This window comes from Corylus avellana, chromosome 11, assembly GCF_965113065.1.
Source record: "Corylus avellana chromosome 11, dhCorAvel1.hap1.2, whole genome shotgun sequence".
NCBI classification, from domain to species: Eukaryota; Viridiplantae; Streptophyta; class Magnoliopsida; order Fagales; family Betulaceae; genus Corylus; species Corylus avellana.
Window position 1 is genome coordinate 15772156 of NC_142500.1, and position 14075 is coordinate 15786230.

General features: G+C 34.5%; 1 protein-coding gene across 1 annotated transcript; it reads left to right on the forward strand.

Moving 5' to 3' along the window:
* The first annotated feature begins 3418 nt into the window (after positions 1-3418).
* LOC148583156 (uncharacterized) lies at positions 3419-3890 on the forward strand. The gene has a single exon (XM_088511932.1). The coding sequence runs from the start codon at positions 3514-3516 to the stop codon at positions 3748-3750; it is 237 nt and encodes a 78-aa protein (XP_088368058.1). The 5' UTR covers positions 3419-3513; the 3' UTR covers positions 3751-3890.
* The last annotated feature ends 10185 nt before the right edge of the window (positions 3891-14075 follow it).

Below are 14075 nucleotides of genomic sequence, written 5' to 3' on the forward strand. Positions count from 1 at the left end.
GTTAAATGATTTTGGTTCGATATTGTAGCAAAAATTGATTAATTAAAAAAAAAAAAATGATCTTTTTGAAAAAGTGAAAAAGTAAGTGTTTAGTATGAAAAATGAAATTTTTTTGTTTTGTAGTGATTTTTTTTATTTGAATAATAATAAAAAAGTGATTGATGTGATATAGAAATAGAAGAATGTTAGAAATATAAAAAAGTAAGATGAATATAATTAATTGAAAGAAAAACGTTTATTATTTTATTTTTGTGGTGGGTGTGGGGTGGGGGTAATTATACAGGTGACATTGTGTATGAGATTCTAGAAAGTCTCGAAACTGTGACGAGCATTTATAATAGGCAAATTTATTTGACTATTATTAGCTTTTTGTTAAAATAATTCTCGCCAAGTCTCTACTACGGCCGATTAGCAGTGGACCGGCCAAAGTTTAATTTTTTTTTTTCAACTCTAATATTCCTATTTTTTATATCACTTCAATAGTTTTTCTTATCACTATTTAAATAAAAAATTAACTACAAAACAAAATGTTACAAACTTAAGTTCGCAACGGGATAAATTAGGTTATAAAGGAACTTAGACCTTTTAAATACAAGATTTGAGATTAATTCTTTTTATTCCTTTATTCATAGCATGGACCATTTAAATAGAGGATTCATTATATATATTACATAAGAAAGCAATAGCTGAGCCAGCAATTTTTATTGGAATATAAATTAAAGCTAAATCATAAAGAATCTTATATGTAAATAAAGACTTAACTTAAAAATAAAGACAAGGTTAAATAAAATAAACAATCAGAAGATACATAAAGATTTGAAGATCATAATCCTAATTTAATAACGATAGTAGCACACAACTTTTTTTATTTTTTCATACAAAAAATTCTAGACTTCTTTATACTAATTACATCAATCACTTTCAAACAAAAAAAATCACCTACCACTTCATTGCCAAACGGGTCCAAAACACTTTGTTAAAATCAAAATTAAAGAATACTTCAACCGATTTACTGAAGATTTATAGAAGTCTCTTTCAGTCTTGTCAAACCACAATGTCACACGTGTACTTTACTTTGTAGAACTGTATATACAAAGAAGACTTTCTACGATAAAATGTAACAATTTAAGAAGTAAATCCTGGAATATCTGTAAATTTAGACAATTATTATGATAATCTATCTGAGATTCATAATAGATAGTTAAAAAATTTACTTTCGATAGATAAACTTTACATGAAATGATTGAGGCTGTGACAGGCCATGTGAATGCCCTTTGGAATGTTAACATTCTTTGTCACAAAGGGAAAGCAGGCGCTTGAGGCATAATAGAGTAATGATTTGGATTTTTTTCCCAAAAAAAAAAAAAAAAAGTAATGATTTGGATTATTTTTTTATCTTCTTAAAGCGGATGTGACTTTTAAAATTACCATTAAATTTTAGATGAATTATATTTAAATTTTAATATAATGGTAATTTTAAAAGTCACATTAACTTTAAGAAGATAAATAGAAGATAAAAAGATATTTCCTATCATTACTTGGCATAATATTTGGTTTTTGTCATTTTGCTTAAATATTTTTATTTTATAAAAATATGAAACACAAAACCCAAAACACAAAAAATACCCAAAAAAAAAAAAAAATTAAAATTATTTGGAGAAACTTCATTTTGGCCCCCTGAACTTTCACTCCATTTTACAAATCATCCTGAACTTCAAAATCTCTCATTTTGGACTCCTGAACTTTCAATTACTCTCAATGTGGATCCCTCCGTCAGATTTTAAACGTTATATAACGTTTATACTCCTGACTTTTGTATAAAATTCCAACTTCCAAAACGTTTTTTTATTTTTTAAAAAATGAAAATCAATGACATTTTTGTCTTTTTTTTTTTGTATTTTTAACGGCTAAAATTAACAGAAAGATTATAATTGAGAGTAATTGAAAGTTCAGGGGTTCAAAATGAAATATTTGAAAGTTCAAGGAAGATTTGTAAAATCGAGTTAAAGTTTAGAGGGCCAAAATGAAGTTTTTCCAAATTATTTTCAGCTTAATATCAAATCAAAATAATTCTACAAATAAAAAATAAATAAAAAATACTCAAAAATACTTAAACAAACGAAACAATCTTTTTGTTGAACATGACTGTGTAGGCATACAATTTTTTTTTTTTTTTTTTTTCGCTTTTAAAAAGTAGAGGGCCAATGATCAGGAGACACGTTTCAAAAAAAGCTACTGTTAAAAACCGAGTGGTAGAACGCAAGATTACCATATAGTGGGCGGCCGCTGACAAATTGACAATACAAAGGCACCGACAGTTTCGTTTGGTGGTTTTCTCACCGACATTATAAGACCATTGTAAAAGAATATGATTAAATATATAATGAAAATTCTAACAATAAAAGCCAAATAAAAATATCTAATTATTGTTGTTTTGAGATGACTATGTTGATTGACCCAAGTATAATAAATAAAACCCTTAGATGTAATGAAGCGAAGTTATAATCTTCCTCTCTTTTTTGTGTGGACATATAATAATAATAATAATAAAAAAAAAAAAACTTGAGAATGTCATTGTTGCTATTTGTTAAAAAAATAATAATTAAGTCTAGCACAAAAAATATATCATAAGAATAAATTATTAATATAAATATTACTTTAAATTTTTAGGTTAAGTGGTACATTAAGAATAATTCTATATATCATATTTTTATCTAATAATACTAATGTGTCAATCTCAAACAATCTTTGATTTTTTTTTTTTTCAATAATAACTGATATAAGAGTTAGTTTTGACTACCACTTTGTATTCTTCAAAAATGTGGTTTTCCTACAAATTAGTTTCTAAAAGCGACATATGAAAAACACATACTACATATTAAAAAAATATGTTTCTCACCCCTTTTTTTTTTTTTTTTAACACTTCCATAAAAAGGAAGAGAAAGAAAATTCCAACAGTGACCATGCTTCATAACGCACGGTCCCCAGTTGATTAAACTATGCCTTGGAAATGAATGTGTTTATCACTTGCTAAATAATACGTCACTTTTAGAGACTGGTTTGTAAAAAAATTGTATGGAGATCAAAATTATTATTATTAATTTGACATATTTGCACAAGAAAGAAAAAAAAAATTCGAATATCCGTTTCATTAGACGTAATTCTACCCGATTCAACCACCTAAAAACAATCCAGATTTCTTACAAAAAAAAAAAAAAAAAAACAATCCAGATTATTTTAAACAGTAGCGTACGACGTCCTTTTCCATGGGAAGCAGTAAACCACGTCCAAAACCACCAACTACATAAAACATCATTAAAAAAACACAAAGCAAATGTAACGCGTCGCGACCTGTCAGCCTTATCCACTCCCTATCCACTTTCCACTTCCCTGTCTTCTCCTTCAAATACGGTCCCCCACCCAACGTTTCTGTCCACAGTCCACCACTCCCAGGTTTCAAAAACCCCACTACATTTTTCACCCAAAAGTTTCTTCAGAGAGGAAAAAAAAAAAATGGCGGATATTGCTATTTTGGTGGCGGAGGAGTACGAGAGGAGGGTCAAGAATAGCAGAAAGGCTGGCGGTGGCGCCGCTGATCAAGAAGAGTACTGTGAGATTGTTCACTTGATTTCTTCCGCTTCAGCCATGGCTCAGAGCTTGAAGATGAAGAAGATGGCGCTTGCCAAGTGGGTTCGGGAACCTAAAACCCAGATCAGTCTCGCTGCTTTTGATGGCTTCTTCTCTGCTTAAAATTTTCCCCCTTTTTTAAATCTTCGATCTTTTCTCTAACAGTTTGTACATGATTTAATTTCCGAGAGTTCTTTTTCCCTGCATTTTGTATACACTGGTATGATATTATAATTTTATAATAAAATGGTTTGTTCATGAGCTGTCCTGATGATCTCTTGTGGGTCGAGATTCGAGAATATGCAAAAATAAATGGGAATTTCTTGTAAGTTTTCAAGCTGTGTTACATTAATGGCCATAATTTAGGCCTTTCGGATGGCTAATTTGATTTGCATATGGGTCAGTCTTAGATTAGATTAATGTTGCAATATTAATTAATTCATTTTTGGACTGACTTAAAAAAAAAAAAAAAATCATAAGTTTACAAAATATATATATATATATATAAACTCTTACAATATTTGAATTCATGTCTTTTTCAATATGGAAAATTATTTTATTTTTTTGGTAAATTATTTTGTAAGCATAACATTTGTCTTTTTTATATATCTAATTAGATTTTTTATGCATTACTATTGAATCCTAATTTGAGAGTGTACAACACTTTTCAAAGAATGATTTAAAAATCTATAGCATGTTCATAGTTTTAAGTGACTTAATTCTATCCCCTTCCAAAAAAAAAAAAAAAAAAAACCTTAATTCCAGGCTAAATATTTCCATGAGCCTGCCTACCTTATAAAAGGATAAAGTTTTCTTTAAACACTTAGAGAAAATTCTTTCAAATCAATTTAAACTGATACCGTGTTTGATACTGTGTTTAATCATCAATTATTTTAAACACTTAACCCGATAATTATAGGTAAAAGTAAATTCGTGTATTCAAAATAAACTTAATTCTTAGATATGTTTTTAATAAAGCATATAAAAATGCTTGTATATATAAATCGTTTGTTTTTGAATACGTGTTGATTTATTAAATTGAGTTTAGGGTTAAATTCATTTTGCCTTATGAAGTTTTAGAGATTTTTCAATTTGAACTCTAATGTTTAAAAATGATAATGCACTCCCTTAATGTTTCAAAAATTTTTAATTCTGATATTTCGTTACTAATTTTTGTTTAAGGACAGAAATAAAAAAAAAATAAAAAAACGGTAATTATGTGATTTTATAAAATTTTTGTCTAATTTGATGAAAATTAGTAACGGAAGGTCTGAATTAAAAATTTTTAAAACATTGAGATTTAAATTAAAAAAGAGCTCAAACTTTAGGGCATAAAGTGCATGAGTTTAATTAGAGAAAAATATTGCCCCCTATAAAAAGCACATTTGAATTGAACTGCTCTGAAAATGTTAATAATCTCATTTCTCATCTTGGGTTATTCAAGAATGAGAGTTTTAAATGTATAATCTGTTCATAAGTGATTCAGTTCTTTGCCAAAGATTTCCATGAGCCTACAATATGACAAAAAAAGCCTTCTATTGACGGTAATTATAAAAAACATATCGGAATCTACTTTTCTTGTGCATTAAAATTGAAATGATTTGGGCATATTGACTAAAAAATGCCTCTAAATTATTTTGATTTTTGCAGTATTTTTCTCATTTCCGACCAAAATGAAAAGGGGAGCATGTTTGAGAACGCATTTTTGCTTACACGGATTTCAGCCTATTTGTATTTTACTTGTATCTTATAAAGAATGATGTGGTTATTAAAAATACTTTTGAATCAAAACTTAATAATGATAAATCACAAGTCCAATAGTGATTTTAATAGCCACATCATTTTTAGTATAACACAAATAAGACACAAGTAGGCCTCTAGAATTACTTCACGGATTTAGATTTGTTTGGTTTAGCAGTTTTGAAATGTAAGGTTTGAAAGAAATTGTGATTTCAAAACTGTTAAAAAAAAAAATGCAACATTTGTGCTCGCTATTCTTTTAGGGACAAATGCATTTTTTGTTCATGTGGTCTAGAGCTTTAACAGATAATTCATTGAGTTTTAAAAAGTGACTAGTCACTCTTTTGGGTAAGAACAAAAGAAAAAAAGTTGGAAAAAATATAAAAAAGCCCTCCAAATTACCGGCTGTTTTCGATTTAGCCCCATAATATTTTAAAAGTGATAAAGTAGCTCCCTAAACTACCAAACTATTGCATTTTGGCTACTCCGTTAGTCAAAACCGTCAGTTTGGACGGAAACTGAAAAACGACGTTGTTTTGTTGGGGGCTACTTTATCACTTTCTAAATATTAGGGGGCTAAAATGAAAACAACTGGTAGTTTGAGGGGCTTTTTTTAAAAAATATTTTTCCTTTTTTTTTTTTTTTTTTTTTTTTTTTTCATAAAAGGGCATTGTAGTAACTTATCCATAACAAAACGACGTCGTTTTGCAGTGTCCGTCCAAACTAACGGTTTTGACTAAACGAGTGGCCAAAATGCAATAGTTTGGTAGTTTGGGGGTTACTTTATCACTTTTAGAACATTAGGGGGCTAAATCGAAAACGACTGGTAGTTTGAGAGGCTTTTTTATATTTTTCCCAAAAAAGTTTATAACATTAGAAAAGCTTTCAAAATATCTCCAAAATCACTTATAATAAAAGTTTTTTTAAAAAAAAATTGTTAAAAAATATTAAAGACAAAATATATAATATATGAAAAAATAAAATAAAAATGCCATTGTTGGAATAATTGTCGGAGTTTTCTCTAGGGGTAGTCAGATTGATGAGTTGGTGAAGTTTTTATTAGGGCTTAAAAGACAAGTCGTTATTAAACGCCGATTAACCGCTATCTGCTTTTGAATTGAAGGCGGTTATATTTACCGGTTTTAAGTTTTTTCAAAACCACTAATAGTCTCTATATATATATATGAAACGACGTTGTTTTAGATTTTTTTTCTTTCTAATTTTTCTTTTTTCTTTCTTCATTTTTTTTCTTTTAAAAAGCAGTTAACAGAGACGGTTAACAAATTTTACCAACCGCTTTTTCACCCATAATTTTTATAAGATATGAAATATGGACCGGGATCCTCTCCAGTCCAAATGGACGGGAGGAGAGCCGGTTCTCTTTAGCATAGGGACATAATTGTCCAAAAAATAATTGAACAATTTTACCCCTACTTTAACAAGAACCGGCTCCTCTCTGGTCCATTTGAACTCGAGAGGATCTAAATGCATGAAATATGAAGGAACACTATAAGATGAGAGGCATTATCATTAATTAAGCTTTATCCCATAACCTAACACATTTTGGAATAGTATCCTCTCTAGTCCAAAATTGACAGGAGAATATCTAGTTCATGGTTAGAATTTCTTCTTAAAAATCTTAGAGTCACAAATGAGATACTTGTCCCACTAACAAAAAATGATAATAAAATATTATTTAATATTAAGAAAAAAAGAGAGGTGTGGTTGGCCACCCCATCTTAGCCATTGGGGGCGGCTGGACCACCCCATTTTAGCTAGGGGTGGTTTAGACCACCCCCAAGGGCCATGAGGTGGCTTCGGCCACCCCTGTTGGGCTTGGGGGTGACTTCGGCCACCCCAGACTGGCCGTTTGGGATGGCCGAAGCCACGGTTTAGGGTGGTCGAAGCCACCACAAGGCCCAACAGTGGTGGTCTAGCCACCTCCAAGGGCCAAATAATTTTTATTATTATTCATTTTTTGTTTGGCCATTGGGGTTGGCCGAACTACTCCCGTTGGTCCTGGGGTGGCTTTGGGCCCTTGAGAGTGGCCGGCCATGGGGTGGCCAAAGCCTACCCAGCCTCCAACTAGGATGGTCCAATCACCCCCAAGAGGGTAGTTAGCCACCCTTTAATTTTTTATAATTTTATTTTTTTAATTATTTTAAAAATATATATAATATTTATTATTTTTTTTGTTAATGAAACATATATCTTATTTATGGTTTATGATCTCTCTATTTTCCAATCCAAAATGGGGTGGAGATGGTTCTGTTCCCTTAATCTTTTACGGTTGTCGGTTGGTTGATGTTAATTTTTCCTAGCATATATGACTCATCAAACATCACATTGAAACGAAATCTCATAACTTATGGCCCTCAACATCTTTGACTTTGTATCAACTTTTGATAGTTGTCCACCTTATACATAAATATATTGAAGAGAACCAAATATTTTAAAAAATGCATAATTAAACTATAGATAGATTGGACAGTGAAGTCTTATAGACATCACATCATTAGTCTAATAGATTGGATAGTGCCTAACTTCTTTTTTTTTTTTTTTTTTTTTTTCATCCTGCTTTTGTGATTTAGGTCAATACCCAAACCCATGAACAGCAAACAAACTTCCCACAAGACTAAGAAAATTCAAATTCATTATATATATATATATATATAGTCTTCCAACAAATTGAGGATAATACATGTCCCCATAGGATCTATAGCAATTGATGGAATTGAGGATCTTCCAAATTGAGGATAATAGATGCCCCCATAGGATCTATAGCAATTGATGGAAGATAGGTCAGCTGGTAGAGCCTTTATGGATGGATGGATAGAGGATCAATAGTCTCTCTTACTCACAAAATAATAATAATAATAATAATAATAATAATAAATATATACAATTGAGGATCTTCCAAATTGAGGTTAATAGATGTCTCCATAGGATCTATAGCAATTGATGGTAGGTAGCTCAGCTGGTAGAGCCTTTATGGATGGATGGAGGATCAATAGTCTCTCTTACTTGCATAATAATAATAATAACTCCTCTCTCTAAGGCCCTTTTTTTTTCTTTTTCTTTTTCTTTTTTTTTAGATTTTCAAACTGACCATATTAACTTTTTCAAAGCTTTTGTATTTTAGAGCAATAAAACCCAAACTTAAATTCAATATATATAAACACACACTAGTCCTGTCTTGCCCTCAATTTGTATTCAAATTACGCGTAATGTATAAATCTTTAGAACCAATTCTCAGTTAGAATATAAATTAAATTAAATTTATATTTATCTGTTTAAATTTTTAGAATAATTGGTGATTCCGTAATTTAACTGAATATGAGTTTTAACTCATCTGTCATTCATTTCAATTAAAAATTCCATGTGGTGAGTTAATTAAAGTTTGAGTTTACATATGAAGATGGTGGAATATTAAAATATAGGGGAAACTTTACTTACCCTCATGACTTTCGCGCCTTTTGCAAACATCACCTAACGTTTAAAATCTCTCACTTTGGTGTAACCAATTTTGATTTCCTTCCACTTTTCCCTTTCAGTTAAATCCTAACGGAGGTGTGTGAAATTCTTAAAATACCCTTAGTTTTTAGTAAAAAATAATTATTTTTTAAAAAAATTCTTGACCTGTGGGTTCACCGGTGGATTTAACCCACCCGTATTGTGACACATGAGCCATAAAATAAAAAATAAAAAATAAACAATAATAATAATAATAAATTTTTTTTTTAAAAAAAAAAAAAGAAAAAAAGAAAGAGAAAGACAGTGGGTGGGTCACCAAGAACAAATTGTGACCCACTCACTTTTTTTTTTTTAATATAATAATAATAATAATAATAATAATAATAATAATAATAATTTTTTATTTAAGGGTACATTTGAAATTTTACAAAATTTTAGGGGTATAAAGGTCTTTGATTACTTCACCATTTGATTTAACTGCAATATCTAATGGTAGGGGATATTTGAAACCAAACGAAAGTTCGAGAGAATTTGAACGTTAAGGAGCGTTTGCAAAAGGCACGAAATGTCATGAAGTGAAGTTTCCCCTAAAATATAAATTAAATAATTAAATTCATCACTTCCATCCGGCTTAAACTTTTAGAATAAGCAATAATTTATTGCGCTCTCTCTCATAAACATGTCTACAGTATGGGTTTCAGTGCTTAAACGAAGGACATGAAATTAGGAGTGAGTTTCTGATGGCTGCTGGGATTCTGGTGCCGACAAAAGGAAAATAAAATACTGGGGACTAAGGTTGTGCAAAGGATTGGTGATGGGCATCTGGGTCTCGATGAATGAAGAAGAAAGAACGACCATCATCTCGGATAGTACATGCCACAAAGTGTTTGATATTTGTTGAAGCAGTTTTCCGAATGATGACGTGGGAAAGGGCCCAGCACAATATTTGATAACCGAGTGTTGAGCTGAAAATGAAGGATAAGGGAAAAGGGATCAAAGCTGCCGGTATTGTCCAGCCGGTGGAAGCTCCGATGCCTAAGTTAGTTGAAGTGTTCAAAAGAAAGATGAACTTGAAGATTATGCTTCAGGGAAAAGATAAGCAAAGTATTCAGTTCTGAGGGTAAAAATAAGAAGTTACCGAAATAGTGAAAGGGGACCCCCCTTTTATAGGCATTGGATTGTACCTGTTCATCTAACACTGTGGACTTTTACCGATGGTCCACGTGTCAACAATGTACCGGGGAACATCAAATAAGATATTTATTCATATATGTTTATTATTTCCCAAGGGTAACACTCGGTATCTGCCTCAGGCTCAGTGAAAACCGAGTGTTGATAATATAATTCATATAAGTCTAAGTCTGCTGAACATGAGTTTACTTTGAACAGTAAAACAAATCACCGAGTGTGGGGAATAGGCCGGTAGGTTCGTACCAGGCCCAACCCAGTCGAAATACGACCCAATAGTTACCCCTCAATTTCCTTTTCTAATAGAAAAAGGAAATTACATGTAGAAAACTGAGCGTTGATCAGTTTCTACAAACTCGGTTTTTTTCTCTTTTGGCAAAATGATGCGATTTGGCCCTTGAAATTCAAATTTTCAAAATTTTGAATTTCAAAAGATAAAACTGAAGCGTTTAGGGTTCTCCACCTTTCGAGAACCACGTGTAGGTTTCTAGGTGGTTTTACGCTTTCTGTAATGGCCACGCGTTAGCTTCTGCACCGAGAGAGAAATGAAGAGATGTCGCTTCACCGAACCCTAGTCCCTAGGGTTCATTTAATGCACCGGTTTGGTTTCTTCGAAAAAAAGTCTTTAAAAGGGCCTCCTTCTTCTTCGTTTAAACCCCACTGTTCCATATCGTAGAAGCCATTGTTACTCTTTTGGAGTTCTATCGACCTTCTTCTTTCTTCTCAACTTGGTTTCTTCTTCGTACAAACCCTTGAATCCGTCCTCCCTCTCCATTTCCTGTTTTATAATCTTCTGATATCGATACCCGATGAGTCCCAAGGTTGAAAATGTTCCCAAGGAACTGGGTGAATCACACCCAGTTACATGGAGATCCAATCTGTCAGGGAACAATGAACAGCAGATCCATGAAGCTTGTCACCTTCCTGACTTGGTTCAGTTAAGGTTCGACGATGATAACATTGGGGCTGTGGTGGATGTCAACAGCAAAGAAGCCTGCGTTTATTTGGACATGTTCCAGATTGGTTTAAGGCTGCCTTTCCCGAGGGTAGTTCGGGAGTTGCTGAGTTACGTTCGGATAGCTCCACATCAGTTGGCGCCGAACGGTTGGAGAGTATTCTTTGCCTCCATGATTGCTTGGCCAATGATCCTCAGGGTGGATTATCCACTTACAGTTGCGGAGTTTCTCTCGGTTTACTGACTGACGAAGTGTTCCAAAACCGAGTTTCTGTACACTTTCCAACTCAGAAAGAAAAAGAAACTCTTCACCTTCAGGCGCACCTATTCAAGCAACCACGGGTGGAAGGATGAGTTTTTCTTTGTGCAAGGTGGCTAGGAATCCTCACCTTCCGAAGTAATCAGGGACCCAAGCGTCCCTCGAGAAACTACTACCCCGTCAAACCGAGGTAAAGCCGAGTTTTGAAATTTGTTCGTTTTACATCTCTTTTGTGGCAAAACTATTTCTAACATATGTTTTTCAGGTCAACAAGAACCTCGTTTAACCCCGGTGGAGGCGAAATGTGTGAAGGATGTGCTGACGTACGCCGAGCTTAATCCTCTAAAGATGGACTACGATGTCATCATGGTTAAGGAGAACCTGAGGCGATATGTGTGGACCCCCGCACCCGCGAGGCTAGTAGAAGTGACTACACCGAGGGCACCAGTTACCGAGTTGCCGAGAAAGCCGATTGTTAAGGCTACCGAGTCTTCCAAAGGGAAGGGAAAGAGGAAAGCTGAAGATGTTCCTCTAAAGAAACAATCGGCAAGGCCACCAGTTAATGCAAGAGTTTCGTTGATGATTGCTGGTGAGCCCGAGGGTCCCAAATTCCCCTCTCCAAAAAAGAACAATAAACAAGTAAAGACCACTGCTGAGAAGATTAAAAAGAAAATCAGGGCTGCCGAGGGAAGCTTGAAGACAGCCGGACTTGTTGCCGAACCTGCAGTGGAAGAAGTGACACGACAATCGGCTGCTACAACCGAAGAAGTGAGAAATGGGGTGCTATTGATCCGAGCGCCCCTGAACCTGAAGTGACTGCTCCCCACATCAGGGCTTACTCCAATGTCCTTGGCGGGGTCAGGGAGTTCCTGAGTAGGCAGGAGAAGTCGGCTTAGGATGCCCTTCTTGCACAACGAACTCCTCCAACTTCTTCTTCTATACCTGCTAGAGCTGTAGTTTCAACTTCTGAAACTCTAGAAGTTATTCCACCTTCGGATATCCTTCCTTCTTCTACTCCTGCCGAGTTTGTACAGATAAACTCTTCTGATCGGATTCTTGAAGAGGTGGTTACACAAATGGCCCTACAACGACCACTTGGTTCGATTCACCCCGATCAGGCTGAAGTGGGAGGCACATCCATGTACCTCGAATATGCGCATGCCGAGACTGCAGACGCTGGAGCCCAAGATATTGATGAGGTTGCGGCTGCCGAACTTTCGACTGTCGAACCTGTTGGTGGTGTGCAAATGGCTTCAAAGCCTATGGTTACCGAGCACGGAGTTGCTGAAGAAGAGGTTGGTTTCAAGTTTCTAGTTGGTGGCGAACCATCACACCTCAGAGAATCACCCTAACTTGGAAAAGATTAGCCCCCGAGTGCGATCCCAGAGAGCCCCTCTGAGCCTGCGATGAATGTTTCCATGGAAAACCCTGCTAGGTCCTCGAGGGCAACTAACTCCTCAGCAGAGCGCACACCTGACCCAATCTTTTGGACTATTGGGGAGCCTCTTTCTTGGCTAGGTGACAAATGGCTTGACAACCCCTTCGCCCTACTGGCTAGTGCGATCCCAGCCACCAATCCAGTAGACATGAGTGCTCAATTCCCCAAGGAAGTGATGGAGTACATGCTGTACCATCAGCTAGAGCTAAATATATTCTCACTTACTTGGTCTCCGACAGTAATATTTTTGTTCTAATAAAATTCTTTCTATCTGTAAGGGTCAATGAACAACATGAGCTACTACCTTCGTTTCAGAAGGTCTGCTGAGATTATGGCTCGGGAAACCGAGGAAATCAAGAAGAAGCTTGAGGAAGCTGAAGCCGAGATACAACGTTTAGAAGCTCAAAGTGTTGGAGCTATCTCTCGGTCTCAAAAGCTGGAGTCTAAGCTTGATGTTGAACGAACAATGCTTGCGAGCTTAAAAGCTGACTTCTCGACTCTTGAGGAGGGAGCAACTCGGCTTAAGAGGAGCTTTGATGAAATCCTAGGATTGGAGCCCGAAAGTACAAAGAAGAAGCTTGATGATGCCGAGGCTGAGCTTCGTCTTTCCAAACAAAAGGTTACAAATCTGGAGGCCCGGTGCTCTCGAGCTCTTTCTCGGGTTCGAAAACAAAGTATACAGGGGATTGCCGAGAGATCCAAGAACAGACAATTGCTTCTAGATAATTCAGCCCTGGTCGATAAGGTGGACTCCTATAAAGAAAGCACGTTGAGGTCTGTAACATCTCGTATCTCATATATGCGGAAAAACTGTAATTATCAATACAAAAGTATACTGTTAAAATACTTTTCTTTATACAAAAATACCCAAAGCTATGTCGTACAAGACATTTATACAAATCTATCCGACAGTCTAAACTCTAGACAAAACTTAACCAACTTGGAATCTCTGTACATCTCAATATGAATCTCTAATCACAACTGCATAATTACCTTGATTTTCCATTCCTGCAAGCACTACAAAAAAACTGTGAAGTAGTGAGTCAATTGATTTCCGATAATATAAATCATTGTTGAATCATATATAGCAAAATGCTAGACAAGTTATAAAACCACAAAAATCCGTATTATTGGATATCAATATCATACTCAGTAAGTAAGAATACTTACAGTGGATTACATGAATGGATCATCAAAGGTAATTACTTGAAACTCGTTCTGCTGCAGTTGGTCCATACCCATAACAATCCCTTCACTGACTTTCTCTCTCTCTCTCGCCTAAACTCTCTTTCTTCCTCTTCAGCTCTCTGTCTTAAATTTCCCATCTCACTCTCGGTTTCTCTTGTGTTCTTTCTTTCTTGTAGCGCTTGGTCTCGCCCTTTCTCTCTCTGTTC